General features: G+C 36.9%; 1 protein-coding gene and 1 pseudogene across 1 annotated transcript in view; one reads left to right on the forward strand and one right to left on the reverse strand.

The window, feature by feature from the left end:
• Positions 1-21,326, forward strand: part of P3H2 (prolyl 3-hydroxylase 2) — a 160,720-nt gene that overhangs the window by 102,084 nt on the left and 37,310 nt on the right. Inside the window, 1 exon segment of the mRNA XM_014452216.2 lies at positions 19,353-19,505. Coding sequence (XP_014307702.1) covers positions 19,353-19,505 — 153 coding nt within the window.
• Positions 9,654-10,125, reverse strand: LOC106696373 (annotated as a pseudogene).

A 21,326-nucleotide genomic window follows, 5' to 3' on the forward strand; every position in this document is an offset into this window, starting at 1 on the left:
TTCCCATAAATCAGTTATTTATTGTCTGTATTTTTCAACCAAACATTTTTTTCCCTCTAGTAGACAATAAATTCCCAGAGGTGAGTACAGTGATTCTGAACTAAACCAGACCCTAATGATAGCAGCTTGGGAAAGATCAGAAATGTTGGACCCATTCTCATCTTGAGGAGTAGTTCAAGGTTGGTCCAAAAGGGATGAGCAAGACACAAAAAGGGAGTGCATATCAGACTCCTAGATCAGTGCTATTTTTCTTGGGGGAAAAATACCAAGGAAAGATAATGCACAATTTTTTTCCGATTTTATTTTTTAAATAGGATTGAGTCAGATATTTACTGATAGCCAGCACACTAAATTTTTGGTCTCTGCGCAGTATGCAAAAATGATGAGGTGATGATTTAATTGACTTTTTTCCCCCTTTTTCTCCCTCATAGGGGATTTTCAAGTCATCAGTATTTGGCAGCCAGGACTATTCCATTTACCCTCTGGTTCTGGAAAAGATATTTGAAAACCTTGCAGCATTCAAAGCTAGGGTTGTTAAAATCATCATTTCCCTAAAGGATGTCAGAAATCCTAAGGGGAAATATTTACAAGGAAAATCTGTTTTCTCTTTGGAATTTACAGATTTTATTTGTCTATTTTTCTCTTCTTACATGCCTCACCCTTGCGTCATCCCACGTGGCAAGAAGAGAGATCCAGTTGTCTTTCCATGGATGGATCCACCATCCAGTAGCTGGTGAAGTCTCTGCCTGTTTAAGTGAAATGCGTTTCAGTTCATCAAAGTTGGCTAAAATTATCATTAGTTTATTTTAATTTTTTTAAATGCTTAAGAATGACTTAATTAATAGTTCCAGTTTAACCAAACTCCTTTTGAGAAATAGCTATCAAGAGAGTGGTATAATTGTTAATTAGCTACCATAATTTTTAAACTTGATGAAGTGATAAATGGCATCTATCTTGAGTTAAGTGTTCTTTCTGTGTGTTCCCACACCACTCCCTTTTGCATTTAACTCACAATTTATTATCTGTTTACTTGCAGTAGCCCTCACAATGCTATAATCTCGTATTATATGGATATCCATATGTATTGAGAGACACACTCATGCCCTGGGTGCCTATCATGTATAATCAGTGACTAACCCACAGAAACATCAAGGATTCTCAATAAGTGTTTGATGAGTGGACACGTACATGAACAGGCTTTCATCAAGTTCTTATTGAGACCCAAATTATACCAAAGAGGGTAATACAACAGCCAATCAGAGAGACATAGAAACACAGCTTTTTAGGAATTGAGTATAATTTCAAATTTAAAAAGATAAGATAGTCCTGTTTTGTTTTTCTACAAATGAGGTATTTTATTATTTATTTTTAGCTTGCAAAATCTCAATCTTCTTCTGTATACTAGTAAACGATACCTTTAGAACTCTGCCCCCAGAGGACCTGTCTGTGGATCGTTGTGATACTCTGAAGGAGGCACTATGCGGGGTAGCTCAGGAGTTTAACCAGGCACGTGGGATTTGGTGGTTCATGGCAGACACAGCAGAGGAAATGATGTCTAAGCAAACTACTAAAGATGAATAAGAACTAATGAGGCAAAGATTGGGAAGGAGAATTTTCCAGGGAAAGGACTCTCAGAGGGGAGAGAGAATGGAACTGATACAGAATTCTACAGGACCACAGTTTAGAAAGCAACAAAGAGCAGTTGAGTCTGGCAGGTACACCCAGACCAGCCAGGTAGGAGCTTCTGAGTCACTTAAGGAATTTGAACTTTAGCCTCAGATTAGGGGAGAGCCTTTGAAAGTTTAAATCAGGGAGGGATAAGATCAGATATGCATTTTAGAAAGATTATTCTGGCTTCTGTGTGGTAAATAGATTAAGGGGAGCAGGAGTTCACAAGAATGTGTGCTTGAATATGATGCCCTTCATACACATGTGCGTGCATACATGTACACATGAACACATACGCACAGCTTTTCAGAATTTCACTTGTCTTATTTAAATTACATAAATCAAATTCACTGGTGGCATTTTCAAAGATTAAGCTCTTCCTTACCTGAAAAATATTTTTTTTCAGGAAATCATGATAAACCTTGATTCCCAGAGGAGTATTTTTCCTCTGGGAATCAAGGTTAGATAGCACACAATTTTTTCCATTAAAAAAAATAGGATTGAATTAGATATTTACTTATAGCCTACCACACTAAACTTCTCACTCTACTTCCATGTGTTTCTTCATAACACACATATGCCATATGTTTACTTATGAAAATGAGGAGACAAGATAAAAATAATAATTATTAAGTCCTAAATTAAGTCCCCTGATTCTACTTGACCACAGCTACTATTATTATTTGGCATATAAAACTTTTCTTATGAGTTTATATTACATAACTGGATTCATACTATACATATACAGTCTGCTTTGTTCTCAAGAGCATATCATAAGCATCTCTGCATGCCTCATTAGTCTCAGTGGACACAAAATATTCTACCATATGATTGTACTGTAATTTAGTCCATCCCTGTTGTTAGAAACTTGACTTTTCATTTGATCAGACCGGAGTCCATGTGAGTTTCAGAAATTCTTCTTCCACAAAATTAAGATGATATTTCCCAGGCAGACTTCTCTGTCTGATTATGTGGTGTTATGGGTTTTCAGCATTTTGGGGGAACTTTACCACTAATTAAAATAATACCCAGAAAGTATCATCCCATTGGGAGTTTTCTACATTAGGAAAACCTTTTACTTACAATAAAATGAAAAGAGATGCTTAGCAGAATATTCTTGATCAAATTCCTTTTTAGAATAAATCAAAATGGGAGGTTTATGTACCATAAATAAAAACAGACTTACCACTCCAGAATGCCTATAAGAGAAGAATCATTTGCCTTGAATTTTTTAGCCTTATCCTAAGATATTATAAAGGAAACCAGGTATTTAAATTTTCATTAGGAACTCTGTTTCTTCCTATCCATGTTTTCCATCCTGTTTTAATGTTAAATGGGTCTACCAAGGTAATTTCATGATACTTTTTGTACAAAGAAAACTGAATTAAAAGTTAGAATTTTCTCATTTGGTTGCTAGCATTGTCATTGATCAGTTTATTACTTGAGAATATAGCTGAGAGATTAAGGGTCTGAGATCTGGTGTAAGACATCATTGGGTTCAAAGTCAGATTCAATTACTCATAGTTTTTAATTTTCTTAATTGTAAATGAAGTTATTGATTCCTACTTCACTATTATTTTTTAAAATGTGGTATGTTAGCTTGCTAAGGCTTCCATAACATAGTATTGCAGACAGGTGGATTAAGCAACAGACATTTATTTTCTCACAGTTCTTGAGGCCTGAGTTTCAAGATCACAGTATCTATAATATTCTGAGGTCAACCTCTTGGCTTGCAGATGGTCACCTTCTCACTGTATCCTCATCTGGTCTTTTCCTCTGTGTGCCAAGAGTCCCTGGTCTTTCTGTGTCCTAATCTTTTCTTATAAAGACACCAGTCAGATGGGATTAGGGCCTACCCTAAAGGCCTCATTTTAACTTAATTACCTCTAAAAGTCCCTATCTCCAAATACAGTCACATTCTGAGGCACTGGGAGTTAGGGCCTCAGCATATGCATTTTAGGGGATAAAGTTTAGCCCATAACATTTGGTAATATAACTAAACATTTATTTCAGTTCTCTGACATATTATGTGCTCAATAATAGTAGCAACTATTATTATTTAGCCTCTCTGAGCTTCATTTTTCTCAGTGTGAAATTAGATATTAATATCCACACAGCCTGCATATGATGATGACTTGAGATAATTTATGTTAAATTTATTTATAAAATAAGTAGTAGGAGTTTGTTGTTAATTTCAGATATGTACATACATATTTACTCCCTTCCCTTTGAGAATATGCACATTTTATCCAGGCATTTGCACTTAGCCTCTTTTCCATTAGAACTGGGATTTCCAAGAGTAGGATTTAGGCTCTCATTTATCTCCCTTTTATTCTTATAGGTCTCAGAATTCTCACTTCCTGCATAGGAAAGCAAACATTAATAATTACCAATTCATAAAGCCTTTCCCATAGAGACTCTGCTCATATGGGGCATGAGGCAATAATTAATGAAAGTGTAACAGAGTCTCTCCAAGTAGAGGCAGGTGAGAATTCCTCCAGTGCCCCATGGGAGTGTTTTCAAATGAAAATCATGAACACTGCTCATATTATTTTGTAATAAGACCACATGTTCTTCTGGGTAGAAAGAGTAGAAGTGGCGACTTCCAGATGGAAGGCTATGTTCATTTTAATGACTTGGCTGGGATTTCTCTCTGGTTGAAATTGGACTTGCTATGGAGTCTTTAAAATATACAAGGTTTTAGATTGACAGAAGGTGAGTCTTCCAGAAATGGAAACTGTGGCATTTTAGCACTTTATTGGCCTGCATGACATACTGTACTTTTGGAGTGTAAGTATGTGGCCTGGTTCCATAGTGCTCAGGATTCAAGGCCAGGTGGAGAACTGATTGGAGGTTTAGGGTATATTGGCACCTGGAGCTCAGTGGGATTCATCTAATCTGCCTGTGTCACTGTAGGTCATTCTACATTGCTAGTATAACCTACTAATTTAGATGGAGATGTTTCTGGAAGAGAGTTTCAAAAGTTTCAAGTCACTCCATTATTCTGAAATTTTCAAGTGCCCTTCCAAATATGACACCATATTTGCTTAGCTTCAAATCCACAATACTTTGGCACTATTCTACTTCTTAAGTATTTTCAGCTACTCTAAAACCCACTCTCAATATTTGTACTCCCAACAAACTAATTCTCATACGTAGTATGTCCCCAGTGTCTTACCCATGATGAAATGCTCTCCCTGGCACCTCTGCCTGTTGAAATCCCATCCAACCTTCAGTGTTCATTACAAATGCTATATTCATAATAAGATCTCCAGGAAGACTCTCGGGATCCAAATCCACCTCGTTAAAAGTGATTTTTGCTACTTTGAATCCTTACAGTAATCTGTTTTTTCTTTCCTTATAGTCCCTTACTTAATCCTGAATTATAGGTATTGGTCTGATTTCTCATCCCATCCCCCAGAGTAGCTACTGAAAAACAGGACTTATCTCACCCATCCAATACTTAGCACAAGACCTTCATTAAATGTTGAATTGAAAGACAAAAGTAGAGTAACCTGAGCCTCAGGGATCCTAGAAAGACAAAGCTTATAGTACCATATGCAAACGAGGTGGGAATACTGGATTCCATGGAGGATCATAGTGGCAATCTTTTCTTAGTACAAACCAACCAAACATGCAGCTACTAAACTCTGCCACATATAACATTTCAAGGAGAAGGAAGCCAATGTAAACCACAGTATATGCAAAGTCAAAATCAGAAACCCTGAATTTTATAACCACTAAATATAATTTTATAGTCTATTTGATATGATTTTTCTAGGCTGTGGTTCAGTTCAAATAAGGCTCTTCAATCGAACACAATTCTAATTCTCTTCTTACTCATTAGCAGCCACTTTGCAACTTTAATTTGGCTTATTCTGGGTGGCATGGAGAAAAGTATTCCTTTATGACTTTTGGAGAGATATATTTGGGTGTAACTGTTTGATATGCACTTGTCCAAAATGGTCTATTCTTCATTTTCCTGCTGAACACAGAAGATTGGTTACTTAGTCTTAGACACATTGCAGTTTACCAGAAAAATAATTAACTTTGGAATTAGAAGACCAGGATGTAGGATTCAGCTTTGCTATTAGGACCCAAGTGGCCCTGAGAACAATTTCTTACTTGTCCATCTAAGTATAGTAAGAGGAGGTGTCTTACACCAAATGATGTCTAAGGACCATATCAGTCTTTGCACTTTTGGATCACTTAGATGATGAATTAACAAGTAAAACCATTCTTTTATCAAAATTAATGAAGTTTATCCAAAGTGCAGATTGCCACATATATACCAATAATGTAGAGTCTCAGAAAGCTAATTAGTCTTCAAATCACTCTAAAGCAGGAAGGATGATTCTTTGATAAAAATAAATAAATAAATTGAAAAATGTAGAACACAGTAACCCATTCATGGAAATTAGCTATCAGAGTAACATATTAAAGATTCTAAAATATTATTGTAAATATGCTTAACATTTAATATGCTTTATGTTACACTTAACTATAAAAACTTTTTTTATATGTCTTATGACCATCCAAGGAAATAAACATTTTAGTAAGATAACAGCTAATTACAAACCCAAAGACATTTTTTCCTGTCCTTCTAGATTGCTCTGTGTCATTTGTATTAATATATAAATGATCATGCCCTCAAAGATCCCAAATGTACACCAAGTAAAAACCTTGCCCAACACTTAACCAGTCAATTCTCAAATCAATATTCTTTACTAGTAAGATGTATTCCTTTGTATGCCCTTTTATTATATCAAATATAAGCTGGCTCAAAATGAAATAATTATTTTCTCCAATCCACAACCAAATTTTGGAGTCGCCTAAAAAAAATACTGATTGATTTACATTGCTGTTTCTATAATATTCCTAATTGACTGGTTTTGGAATTTTAAGGATATCTTTAACTTTTACATGTCCTTTGGCTAATGCTATGGGCTGAATTGTCACTCTTCCCCCTCAAGTTTATATGTTGAATTCTTAATACCACATGGGCCTTTAGGAGGTAATTAGGTTTAGAGGCGTTCATGAGGGTGGGGCCTCATGATAGGACCAATGCCTTATAAGAAGAGACACCAGAGAGCTTGCTTCCATTTTATCCTACAATAACCAGGCTAACCTTTCCATGAGAGAGGATTATCAAGTCAATAATACATCTTCATTCTTATACCATTTTGCCTGCTGAGAAATGAAAAGTATTTCAGACTCCTGGGTCCTGGTTCTGCATATAAAAAGCTTGGTGTTGCCATTCCATCCTAACAATGAGTACCAGTAAAAAGCTGAACAGACTGAAAAAACAATACCTTTTCTAGTGTGAACTAAAAGAAGTGAGGACACAGTATTTAAAACAAAACAAAAGAAAAAAAAAACCTACTGTAGACAACAATGTCAAGAGAATTAGATGACAAGCAACAGACTAGGAAAAAGTATTTGCAAAAGACACATTTGAGATAAGGAATTGTTATCCAAAACATACAAAGAGTTTTTAAACCTCAAAAATAAGGTAACAACCCAACTAAAATATGTATCAAAGACCTTAACAAATACCTCACCAAAGAAGATATACAGTTGGTAAATAAGCATATAAAAATTCTCCATATCACATATCATCAAGGAATGCAAATTAAAGCAATGAAAAACCACTACACACTATTAGGATGGCCAAAATCCAGAATACTGACAGCATTAAATGCTGACAAGGACATGGAGCAACAAGAATTCTCATTCATTGCTGGTGGCAATACAAAATGATGAAGCCTCTCCAGAAAATAGTGTGGTAGTTCCTTACAAATTAAACTGCTCTTGCCTTACTATCTAGCAATCTTGGTATTTACCCAAAAGAGTTGAAAACTTATGTTCACACAATAACCTGCACATGAATGTTTATAAAAGCTTTATTTGCAATTGCCAAACTTGGAAGCAATGAAGGTGTCCTTCAGTAGTTGAATGGATAAACGGTGGTATATCCAGACAATGGAATATCACTTAATGTTAAAAATTAATGAGCTATCAAACCATGAAAAGACATGGAAGAACCTTAAATGCATATACAAAGTGAAAGAAGACCATCCGAAAAGGCACAATATTGTTTAATTTCAAATATATGGTATTCTGAGAAAGGCAAATCTATGGAGAGAGTAAAAAGATCAGGGGTTGAGGTGTGAAGGAATGAAATGATTGGAGAACAGGATTTTTAGAGCATGAAAAAGCTCTATATGACACTAGAATGATATATACCTGTCATTATAAATTTCTACACACCCAAGAATGCACAATAGCAAGAGTGAAATCTATGGACTTTTGGTGATTATGATGTGCAGTGCAGTTCCTTAATTGTAACAAATGTACCACTCTGGTTGGGGATGTTGATAATGGGAGAATCTTATGCCTGTGGATAGTGGGCATATTGGGAATCTCCTTTCTTTCCTTTCAATTTTGCTGGGAACCTAAAGTTGCTAAAAAAAAAAGATAGTCTTAAAAGGTTTTTCATAGCTACATCAAATATTTTAGTTTTTATTTTTTGAATACTTTTTGGAGTGAGACAGTGGAGATTTTCATGACCACACTCTCTTACATGAACACATAGATACATCTGTTTCTCTTTTCCCAAGAACAAAAATCAAAACACCTCAGTTTAGTGTTCATAGATCTCCATGATTTAGCCCTGTTCAACCTTGTTTTCCATTAATCTGCAATCTAGACCTTCCAACTGAGCCAGGTTAGTCAAATTACTATGCTGTGAAAACATCTGAGTCATTCCTATTTTCCCCTTCTCCCCGCTATTCTGCAGCAGAGATATCCACATGTTTTCTGTTATTAAGACCCAGCCTCAGTCCCACTTTCTCTGAACCTTCCCGGTGTCAACCAATGTTTGTTGGTGCCAATTCAGTGCCAACAGGAATCCTTAATTTGGCGTGTGGTGAAGAAGAAACCTTTATTCAGTGCAGAAGCAGCTCAGTTGTGACAAGGCACATCTGTGAAAACAACACAGCTGTGGAAAAGCTCTATTGTGATATAGCATGGCTGTGAGGCAGCCCTGGGGCCAGGCCCCTCTCCAACTAGACAGCTCAGCTCTGCTCTGCTCCTTGCTGGTCCGCTCTGCACTGGTCTGCTCCACTCTGCTCCAATGAGACATAGTTGGTGTTTCAACTCAACCAGGAAAACACAGTTTTTGGTCTTCAGTGGAAAGGGAAAGTGAGCTCCCAGAGGGAGCTGGCTCATATAGACAAGTCCCCACCCTGGTCTCTGATTGGTCTGTCCTCATGCAAATGAGGATTCCAAATCCTTGCAGATTGGTTGATCTAAAATGAACTCTCCTGATTGGTTAGAATGGAGCTGCTCTGATTAGTGAAGTTGTTCATGGGGATATAGCAATCCTGTTGGTTGAAATTGGATGCCAAGAACTCCTTTAAAAAGGCTGACTCATCCCAGCTGGCATGGCTCAGTGGTTGAGCATCAACCTATGAAACAGGAGGTCATGGTTCAATTTCCAGTCAGGGCACATGCCTGGATTGAGGGCTTGACCCCCAGTGTGGGGCCATGCAGGAGGCAGCCAATCAATGATTCTCTCTCATCATTGAGATTTCTATCTCTCTCTGCCTTCCTCTCTGAAATCAATAAAAAATAAATAAAAGTAAATAAATAAAAGAGCTGGCTCAGATGGCAGAAACAATGCAGGCAGGCAGTTCAGTACAGAGGCCAGTGTTCTGTGCATACTTCTCCATGAAGTGTGGTTGGAGTGAGCATGAGAGTGAGAGGCCCTTGTGTAGAAATGGCTGCTAGGCTCCGTTGTTTTTCTTTTGTTTTTTTCTTTTGTTGCTATTTAAATTTGAGCCCAGTTAGCCACCAGAATCCCTTCTTAGTAGATGTCTTTTTTCTACACAGGTTACTGTGATTTTAAATTTATCTCAATTTTTATAGCACTGTGTTGCCTGTTAACCACTCATGCTGCCCTCTAATTCTGCAGACCTTAGTTATTTTTTTTTGCCAGATGGCAGAATTTTATGATTTTATTAACACAAATACAATGTGTACACAATCTGTCTATTCATTTCCTTCGCTGTGCAGCCTGGCATTGGGATTGGTGACTCTGATGGCTGGGCTGCTCTTTCCACAATGGCTTTGCGGTTCTTTGTGGAGACGTTGTGAGCAATCTCAGCACAGTAAGATTTATTGCACGTCAGCAGCACTTCAAGCTCCTTGTCGTTATGGGCCAGGAACTTCCGAAAGCCACTGGGCATCATGTGCTTTGTTTTCTTGTTGCTCCCATAACCAATGTTGGGCATCAAGATCTGGCCCTTGAATCTTCTACGCACCCTATTGTCAATGCCTCTGGGCTTCCGCCAGTTCGGCTTAATTTTGACATATCGGTCTGACTGGTGCCAGATGAACTTCTTGGTCCTCTTTTTGACAATCTTGGGTTTCACAAGGGGTCTGAGGGCATCCATGGTGCCGAGTAGGAAATGGCTGCCACCTCTGTAGGCAGCGCAGAGGAAGAGACAGAACCTTAGTTCTTGATATTAGTAGTTTGTGAATATGTCCTTGCCCTACTGGACTATATTTAATAAAAGGTCAAGAACCATATTGAAAATAGTTTTTACCTTCAGATGGCAAACCATTCTTTTATGGACCAGATATGCACAAACTCACCTCTACTTAGAAATAGTAAATTAAAGTCCCAAATGTATGTTTGTGAATGTTTTAATAAAAGATGCAGATTGTAACCATTGTCTTGCCACTGATTTTCTGGGCAAATCCTTCTTCCACCTGTAAATGAAGCAGTGATACTAGATGATTTAAATAGAATTTCTAGCCCTGGTAACTTATGGTTAATGAAAGTTAGTATTCATAAGACCAGTGCAAGTACTGCAAAAATAACATAAGCATTAATGCTACCTGATATGTTCAATAAGTGGATTTTGCCCAAGCTTTAACTCTTCACAAATTCACCTAGCCTGGAACTTCTTTCCAATACAGTCTGTTGGCTAAGGTACAGGAGAATGTTTGGATTTATATTTAACCTGTGTATAGGCAGGGATATTTAATTTATAGTACAGCCTGAAGGTTATTGCTGTGGATGAATGCTTATAAAGAGCAGATGTGATGGAGAGGAGCTTATGAAACTGAAAGAATGTTGCCATCAAAACTACCTCTTTAATAAGACCATGTGACCTGTCAAGGTTAAGAGCACCCATTAGTCAGTGTGATGGGTTATACCTAAAGGGACCTTAGTCCTTCTTGAAGCCCCTGCATGAGGGGTCTTTAGAGTGAAACTCCCCTTGGCTTCCAGCCATGGTGCCTTCCTTTACATGAGCTCCAGTGAATGTTTGGAAATACTTTATGATGTAATCTCCCCACCCTTACAAGAGCAAGAGAGAGTTTGTATTTCACAGGGGAATGTGGCATATTTATACCAAAAAGGTACAAGTGGAAAAGCTTTAGATTTGCTTGTTTGCTTTTCTTATATTTCTCACAGAGGAGTGATTTGGTGGAATGTTAAATTTGCTTTATAAACACAAAATGGGAGACCAGAATAGAAGGGAGATGTTAGAAATAGTAATGACATTTTTCTATATGCTCACTAGACCCTGAAGTCCCCCCCCAAAAAAAAATCATCAGTTTGGCCAGACTGTCTCCAGTGTTAGCTTTACCATTTTTAACAAGGCAAGGCCCAATTTATTTTTTATTTTCCCTGGTCCACATGCCTCCACCTGCAAACCATGCAGGAAAGATGGGTGCCCATGAGATGAACAGGAAAGAAACCCACGCTTTGATTCTCGATTGTCTGGCTGCCTATTCCTTCTTGTATATGATAAGCATTTTGGGCCTGTCGCTTTATTTCACAAAACAAAGCTGCAGACACACAAAAAAGTTTTGAAATTTTCATCTTCTCAAGAGCAGAAAAATCAGTGCTAGGTCTATATTAAGCTATTTTGCTATCAATTTTTAAAGACTACCTTAGAAGCAGAAAACCCAAATCCACAGTTAATTACCATTTTGCAATCATATTTGACAAATAAATCCAAGTATTTGCAAGTTTGTAGAGTGTGTGGGGGAGGGCGGGGGTGAGGGAGGGGAGATGTGGTCTGGCTGCTGATGGCTACAGAGACATAATTCCAGTAGTGAGCAATTAGGACGCTGGCTGTTGGCTCTAGAGAAGTGATGTCCAGATAGATGTTTTTAAATGGGTCACTAGGGAAAGACAACATTCATCTCCATTTATCATAATGAAAACCAGGCGGAAGCAGCAAAGCATGAGTGAATGGTTAGAACAACAAAATTGGTTTTGAACCATGGAGTTCATTAGGGGCAGTTCAGTCTGTCCCAGCACTAGCTTCTACATGGTGCTATTGCTTATTGTTTGTATCATCATATGCCCTTGTACATAATGATCACCTGGGCCCAATGTGATGTAGAAGTTCATTTTTCAGCTTTTTGAAAAATTTTACAATAGAGTTGAGTAGACAATAAATGACAAATTTTTTTTGTTATCAGTATTGTAAAGTACTTTGAAAACTATACAACAACATACAAGGGTAAGTTCTTATTAACCTCATGTATGGGATCATTGTCACCAATATGAGGGTCCCAAAGGAGGGGACTACAGTTCTGAGCTCACAAAGAGGGACACTGGAATTCTATTGATTTATTTTCCAAACTCAGACACGAATAAGATTTTTTTTACACGTTAAAGTGATGACTACTGCAGTAGTCATGGGACGTTGGCAAAACTAGGGTATGAATTGAGTGGCATCTACCTTCCAAAGAAATTTTAAAGAGGATTAAAGCTGTGGTTCCAAAAACAGTAGCAGGAAGCAAATGTCAGACAGGTCTTGGCGCAAACCTACTTTTCAGTAACCATTAGTCATCCTCCGACACCTCAAGGGAGACTTCTGGACAACACCACAGAGGTTAAGATGCCAGCCCAGTTCTTCCATATTACTCTGTCCCAATGTTTAGAACCAAAAGCAATAGAAATATGTCAACACAACATACACATTAATTTAATTTGCTCCCTGGCAGATATGACTTGCCCACATTCCATCCCAAAGATAGTATTCTCTCCTCCTTATCCGGAGGCATTCAAGTCTTGGCTATTCTCTTGTTAGGAAATTAGACAATACACAGATGGCTTGAGGGATTTTGTCCAATTAAGCATGCAGTTATTTTTTGGCAGATACATTGAGGGTATTTTTTCTTTAAATAACTTCAGGGACTTTTTGTTTTAAATAGTCTCTAACCTGAGATCACATGTTAATCACAAATTAGACTTTAATGACTAAAAGTTCTGTCTCTTCACTTTAGTTTTTCCTTACCCTGAAAGATGGTTTTCATTGATAAGAAATCTTCTAACATAGCTGATAGAACCTGTTGTTCCACTGTGCTTATAAGGGTAACCTCATTTGACAGTGGCTATTCACCATCAGTGTTTAACATTAAGTTGTAAACATCAGATTAAAACTTCACTAGAGTATTTAGAAAGAGAAGGAAGATATTAATCAGGCTTAGGACTATAAGGAATTGAAGGAAAGACTATGAGAAGTTTGGCAAAAGAAAGTGTCTTTAAAAAGACATTCTTCCTTTCCAACTTATTCCACAGAGAAAATGTTACCCTTTAGAAATGTCACTTCCCATCTAATTCTTACCAAATAATGCTTTGAAAACTGTAAATATTTACTTATAACCATGACTACATTTCAGACTAACATTCAATAAATGCAAAGATAAGTTTACTTTCTGCATTTAGCATGAAAACCTAAATTTTCAACGTTAGAATATAGGAAAGAATTTAATTACTGGAAGTTTCCCTTACTATAGGGGTTTATTTTTTGAATAAGTTGTATCTTTTCTGTATCCCAAAGTACTTTGAGTTACCCTTCTAAAACAATTATTTGTATAATTAGATTTTTGAAATGGAAACAAAAACAACAACAAATTTAAAAGGGGAAATATACGATCTTCAAAAAAATACAACTTAGTTCTGAGCTTTCTAGTGGTCAAGGCAAAAAGGACAACACAACATATTATGCAGTCTTCAATGTTATTTTACAAATTGTCAAAAGAAACAGTTATTTTGCATAACTGAATTATTAAAATAATCCAATACATAGGTGTTTTTGCAAGTTACATTAACAGCACAAAGAATAGTACCATCACCAGAAATTGTGAAATAAGAATGCAACGTTGTTTTCCATATGGCTAATTTTTTCTTTTTCAATTACAGGTGTCATTCAATATGATTAACCAGCCCCAAAATTTACATTTGAAACACTCTGACTTATAGGACTTAGTTTAATCTAGTAGTTCAAATTACTTCAAATTTTTGTTTCAAAATTTGCTGGGTCTTCATTGTTAGAGTATTCTTTTGATATGTTAATTTAATTTTAATTAATTAATTAACTTGGTTTTGTGAAGGAAATTAACTTTGGGCTGGCAAGAATTTAAAGTGAATTTGGAGATACTAGCATGTGTTAAAATATCTGCAAAAATGCCTGGTGTTATTCTTACTAAGAAAAAATTCTTACTGATCCATAAAAGGAAGACTAAAGTTTTTAGCCCATAAATTTTTAGTGTTTTGCATAATGTACATCCTGTAATCTGGTGACTTTCTTTCTCTTCAGCCAGTGTGTTTCCGCTGCTAAGTAGAACTTAAAGATTCTGCTGTGGCTTAGAAACAGAATGTCTTGTCAGTTGGTAAGAAACCTCAGATAGGGTTAAAAATTCTCTAAAATTGCTATATTGTGAAATTTAAGTAAAGAGCCAAGGCAAAAATTATGGCACTTTATCAAAATGTAATGCATGATACTGGATGAATTCCAAAAGTTAGGGTGATGAAAGTACAAATAGAGAAAGAATTCCTTTTTTTACTGAAAATGTTGATGTTTGAGTAGAAGAATGGAAATTACCTCACATTTGACCTTTTACCCTGATTGTATAAAAAAGGCTCCAGAAGATAGAAAGTGATCCTAAATATTCTATTTCACAAGTACACAGTGTTCTTTACATGTTTTTATGTGCTTCAGAATGTCTTTTTCCTTCCTTGCGCGTGTCTTACAAGCTGTTTTAAATTTCCTATTCAAAATATGTGAGCTTCATATTTCTTCTAATTCAGAAAGAGGGAACTTGTATATTTTCCCCAAAATATGCTTGGAAATTTTAGAATTCTTTTCTTTTGTGCTATGTGTTTGTCTTCCGAATCGAGAAACACTGCTATAGCAAGGATGGACAACATGGAAAGAAAGAGAAAGGAATGGAAGTTAGAAGGGAAAAAAGGATGGGGACTGAGCTATCCTGTGATATTCTTATTCTGCAAAGTAAACATATTATCTCTGACCTGGATTACTGGTCTTCTCCTGCCTGCTACCAAAGACCTACTCTCCACATAGCAGACTGAATTCTTTTAAAATGCATGTCAGATAATGTTCCAAATTCTTTAATAGTTTTCTCCTACACTTAGAATGACATTCAAACTCTTTATTGTAGCATACAGGTGATCTGTCCTCCAACTCCTCAAATCTCTCACCCTAGTCTCTGCTCTGCTTTTTAAAAAATGTCCAGACTTTTCCACTTCAGGTCCATTTATTTCACTTGACATTCTTTTGCCTGGAACACTCTTCCTCCCATTTTGATCATGACTGACTTCCCAAAAATTTAGGTCTCACCTTGAAATTCCTTTGCAGAGAGACCTTCCTTGACTAATTTACCTAAATAAGTCCTGTTTTCATTCCAACCCCAGCAGGCTCTTACAGTGTTATTTGTTCATTGGTTTCTTCGTGGCACTTAGCACAAACTGAAATAATTTTCATTAATGATTTGTTTACCTGAGATTTGTCTCCCTGAATAAGACTGTGAACACCTGGAAAGAGCAGGTTCTTTATCCACTTGGGTCATGTAGGTATTCTATTCTCATTGACTATCACAATGTCTAGCATAATAAATTTCAGCTAAATAAGTGAATGCATTAAATAAATAATTTTGGTATGACTGGCGTATTGGGCCCGTGTGTGTTTTCTTGAACAGGAGGGTGGTAAATTAGAAAACTTCTAGAAGTTCTTCTAGAACATTTTTGGGGAAAGTTTGCATAATGACAGATAGGAAGAAGTTATGCTAGAAAGATAGGGTGAGGGCCAAATCCTGGGGTTTCTTGAATGTCATGGCACATAGTTTCTGGAATCTCTTTGTTCTCATTGGATAGCTGCTGAAGTTTTTGAAGTAGTCAGTGTGTATGAAATGCTCCTTTATGATTAGCCCTGGAAAATCAGGTGTGTCTCAGAAGAGTCTCATTCCCTCAGCAGTGAACAGAGGGACTTCTGAATGCAAACAGGGTGTTGACTTAATCAGTGTTCATTTCTTTTCCACGCAGCATGACAGCCACGTACAGTTTTGCTTCTGGGCTGGCAGGAAAAAAATTTTGCTTAGTTCTTCAGAGTCCTAGGGGAAATGAGCCAGTGCTTCTTGAAGGCATGTCTGACCCCTGTCTCTCATATCTCAATGGAACAGTGGGCTTCCTTAAAAGTGATACCATCTTGCTGTCAAATCATTTCCCTTTCCTCAGTTGTTCTTTATTTGCAATTTATTTTTCTGATGCATAGAGTTACCCTCACATTAGAGCTATCCTCTCCTGTGGTTTGTTTTGTTTTAGTTTTAAAGGAAACCCAGTTTGGAGCCTTTCATGTAGTTGGCTTTCTGTTTGTTTTAATAGAATAGTGGGTAGATCCTTCCTTAGCTGAAACCTTGTACCTACAAGTTATTGTAATAATCCCCAGCCAATAATATGGCATTATATGGAGTATACACACAATTTACAACCTAAAAATGTTCACCTGGACTTTCCCTACCACTTCAGATATGTGTATCTAATTTCTAAAATAAAGTACAAAAATATTAAGCTTCCAGTTAAAATAATGGCCTGTTTTATAGACTCTGGCAGCTAATTCTAGTTTCCTGAACTGGTTCACAATGATTTAAAAGCCTTGGCCAGTTCACAAGTAAGTTTTATGGTTTAAGTCATAGAATCTTTTTATACTTAGGGATGATGGTATTATGTTCAATACTGGGTTATAAATGGGGAAAGCACCAAATAAGCAAAAAACCAATGTGGTCAAATTTAAGAAAAGGAACCAGTGTATCAACATTGTCTGACAGTTTTCAAGAGCTACTGGATCACAGTCATCAGTGGTAAGCAGTATTGGGAGCTCTCAGTGGGAATAATGACTTCTGAGATATTATTAAACTTATATCGTTTCAGTACATGGTAGCTTATGAAGCACACTCCCATATAGTATACTAATATACCTTTTGATTTGTCTGTAAAACATTTACTTGCTAGAAGTTTCTTTTCTCTTTTCGTAGACATTTCATAGACATCTGTATGTGAAGTAGGTGGGAAACAAAAAGATAAATAAGTCATATAGTCTCTTTCCTCAGAGCTCTAGTCAGAGAAACAAACATACTTAGGTAGACACAATGTATGGCAGCATATAAGTGACAGTAAGGGATCGTATTGCAATGCTTGGCTACAGCTACAGAGTGGGGAAAGGATCTATTAGAGAAAGCAGAGTTGAAGTTAGGCTTCATAGAATATGTTAGATTTCAACCAGAAAAGACCAAGGGACAAAGGATCTCTAGGTCAATGGAACAACCTGAGCAAAACATGAAAGTAGGAAAATGTAAAACAAATATTGACTTATGTTCTATCACTTATAATGGTGCTATAGAACCTGAGTATGTCAGTGCGAGTCTGTTTTGTTCATGACTTATAGTTTGACTCTTAACTGGAGGCAGTTTTCACAACCACAAGAACCTTAACAATCCTTACAAATTATGTATCCATGAGCATTATACACTACTAGAGGCCCCATGCACAAAATTTGTCCAAGGGGCTCAGCCCTCCCAGCAGCCCCAGCTGCCTCGTGGCCCCATCTCCCACCGACTGGTTGTTCTAGAAGGTAATCCTGGAAGGTCATTCTGGAAGGTCATTCCTCCATCTGGTCTAATTAGCATATTAGCTCTTTATTATATAGGATATCCATCATTAAGGAGAGCATATTTACATCCTTGCAACTGATAGATCATGTATAAGTTGTATTATGTTGTTTATTTTATTTGAGTTTTAATGATTTCTGAAGCACATTCATATATATTGCACAATTAATTTCTTCCAAAATCCTATGTAGTAGATGGTGGTATGGGTGTTTTATGGGCATTTTTCTTAAAGGAGAACTGAGGCACAAATGCTTAGATGACATTTTCCAGGTTCACACCATCACCCAATTTACAACCTAGTCTTTTTCCTCTATATCTATATACTTGCTGCTATGTTGATGTCCACAAAATTCATATTTATTTGTGTTAGTGTGTGAGATATTAAGGAAATTTAGTGTGTGAGATATTGAGTTAGTGTGTGAGATATTGAGAAAGAAACAAGGTCCAAAATTAGTGATTTTGACAGTCAAAATAATTCTGGGAGCATACAATTGAGAACAAAATCAAAGTGGTAGGGAAAGTTGATTTCAGACGAGATGTAATGGAAGGAATGCCGGTAGGTAATAATATGAAAATTAAAAGGGAATGGGGAACATTTTACTATTATTAGACAACTTTAAGGATGTCAGGTCTTGAAATAAGCCAGCTTATCTTTTCTGAGGTAAGTGTTAAGATTCTTTATATATCATGAGATGCAATTACTGGGGACTTTATGTTACTCATAGTTGAGTGGCCAAACTGTTAAAAGTATACTAAGTTGAATCTTCTATGTATTCCATGATTTTACATTTACTTGTTCAGGAACAATTAGTTTTTAATTCTTTATACTTTAAAATAGATCAAACATTATTTGGATTTACCATGGAAAAGGCTACTAATATTCAGTTTTCTGATATGGGGCAAATGGATCTATCTATAGACATTCTTCATGACTAAAGCATAAGGAAACATGTCTTAAATTGAGTAAATTTAATTCCATTTTGTTAAAAATGTATCACTGTATGTTACATGGAAAGCAGTATATTAAGTGGGTTAGGAGAAGATTTATAGTGTCTATATAGTGGTTATTAAAAATTCTTCCTTTTGAATTAATGAGAATCAAACTTATAAATTTGAAATCAAATACCTCAATCAAAGGAGTGTGGTAGAACATTGTATGTGCTGTATTTCACATCTCTTATTAGAATAATTTAATCTTACAACTTTGTATTGTTCATATTCTAAAGCCTGGTAACACACTTGGTGTAGTAGATGATATACCCAATCCCATGCTTTGGAAAATCATAGGTGTGTATACTCCCATTGTTAGGACTAATGCAAAAGGGACAAAAAGAAATGAAGAGAAAATAGAAGACAAAGATGTTGACAATATGAATTAGAAGTGGCACAGCACTGGCAGCTTTTTATTTTGATTAATTATAAAACAAATCAAAGATTCAATTTCCAGAAAGCACAGATGACTTAGAAAAGAGGGGAAGAGAATGAACTTGTAACAAAGTACATGTATCCATTCTCACTAAAGCCAAATCATCCACATATCATTTTAGTAGTACTATTTATTAACTTCCTGCCCTTTGGGATGGAGGTTTAATATCGTGAATGTGAACTGTCACTTTCAAGCCTAGTACTGAGCCTGGTTTAGAAATATTTACCTTTATTTGATCCTTTTTTTTTCTTCTTCTTCTCCACAGCTTAACCAGTTGGAAAAAGCAGTGGAAGCAGGGCACACATTTTTCATGGCCAATCCTGAGCACATGGAAATGCAGCAGAACATTGAGAATTACAGAACAATGGCCGGCGTCGAAGAATCCCAATTGGTAGATCGAGAAGCCAGACCACACCTGGTGAGCTCTGGGGACCCCTGCCAACCATGTGGAGCTAAATGCTCCTAAGTTTCATTTGCCTCAAAGCAGATTCCTGTGAATGAATATCTCAAAATGGCTCCTGATTTCCAAAACAGTGACATTTTTATACTTTTAGAGTTATTACATAAAATGTTATAATTATTATGGTTAAAAAATTGAGAGACAATGAAAATTATTTTAGAAAATCAGTTTGACATGGTGAAAAGTAGAATATGATATAGATATCTGTAACCCTTTCTGAGCTTCAGCTCCCCCGCCAGCATTATGTTCCACCTGGGACTTGAGCCAGTGTGAACTGCTCAGGTCACACTATAGTTTCCTAGCTCCAAGTCCGCGTGGTTTTTCCGTTGTACCTGTACTTTCAAATTCTGGGGTTTTGGTTTCAAGCTATATAATTATTTGTTTACTTAAGATGACAATATGTTGAAAGGGCTTCTTTTACAATTAGAGACATTTCTATTCTCAACAAGTGGACTCCAAGATGATTAAATAAAATGATAAGAGAGGAAGATTTTAAATGGAAGCCTCCCCTCCCCCCTTATTTTTTTTCAACTGGGCCAGGCCAGGAAATGGTTGTCATGTCCACCCCCATCAATCTTCCTGCATTTTGTTGCATGGCCCTACCTACATTCAAAAGGGTTAGAAAGTATCGTTTTTTGGAGGGTGGAGGGAAGGACTAGGTCCCATGCAGCCAGAAAAAGCCCAGGATTTAGTACTGTAGCCAGCACAAAATCACATTGCTCTTTAAGTAAGATGAAGAGAAATATGTCAATACACATTATAACTACAGCACATTTGTGATAATATAAAATTAAAGGAGCTTGGTAGCCTTCTCTGCCAATATATGACCTGGCATACTAAGGTCTCTAGCTAATAACTTCAAGATCTCATAATTTTCTCCTAATTGTGCAGGTCCTCTATCTATCTTTCAGCCCCGTATGTCACAATTCCATCAGTCAATATGAAACAGGACATGAAAGGGTCTGAGCTGTCTGCTGCTACCTACAAATAAGTAGAGACGAGGTTGAATCTTTGTGGTGCGTTTATTAATCAGAAAGCCAGCAATCTGAGGGAGGAGCAGAAGTGTAACACGCTGAAAAGACGGCTCTAACAGTTCATTTTAAACAAGCTCTTATATAGGGTTAGTGGTTGGGAAAAATTTTAAAGTTAGTGAGTTCCCAGGGTGTGTCTCTCATTGTATTTGTAAAGATTAGCCACAAGTGCTTCAAAGATTAGCTCCAAACGCTGTCTCCCTTCAGATAGGTCTGTCCTTGATCTGGGCTCTGGACTGACTTATCTCCAGGGCCTGTTCTCCTTCCTTTTTTTCTTTTTTTAATATTACTTTATTGATTTCAGAGAGGAAGGGAGAGGGAGAGAGAGATGGAAACATCAATGATGAGAGAGAATCATTGATCGGCTACCTCCTGCACGCCCCACACTGGGGATTGAGCCCACAACCCAGGCATGTGCCCTGGGCTGTAATCGAACCTGGGACCCTTCAGTCCACAGGCCGATATCCACCGGGCAAACCGGCTATAGCTGTTCTCCTTGTTATAACATGTCCTTTAGTTCCCCAGGATTTGTAAGAAAATCTCTTCTTTATAGTGAGTAGCTATCAAACAACTGTGATTCTATTTCTATTTAGTGCCCCTTCCCTGACATTCCCCATTACTTTTAAATCTTATATCTATGAGATTAGTTTCTTACGGAAAGCATCTTACTGCTGAAGGAGAGGGGAGGGTGGAGTCTTGCCTATCCCAATGTATAACAGTCCATCTACAGAGGCTGTCACTATATTTT

Source organism: Myotis lucifugus, unplaced genomic scaffold (assembly GCF_000147115.1).
Source record: "Myotis lucifugus unplaced genomic scaffold, Myoluc2.0 scaffold_14, whole genome shotgun sequence".
NCBI classification, from domain to species: Eukaryota; Metazoa; Chordata; class Mammalia; order Chiroptera; family Vespertilionidae; genus Myotis; species Myotis lucifugus.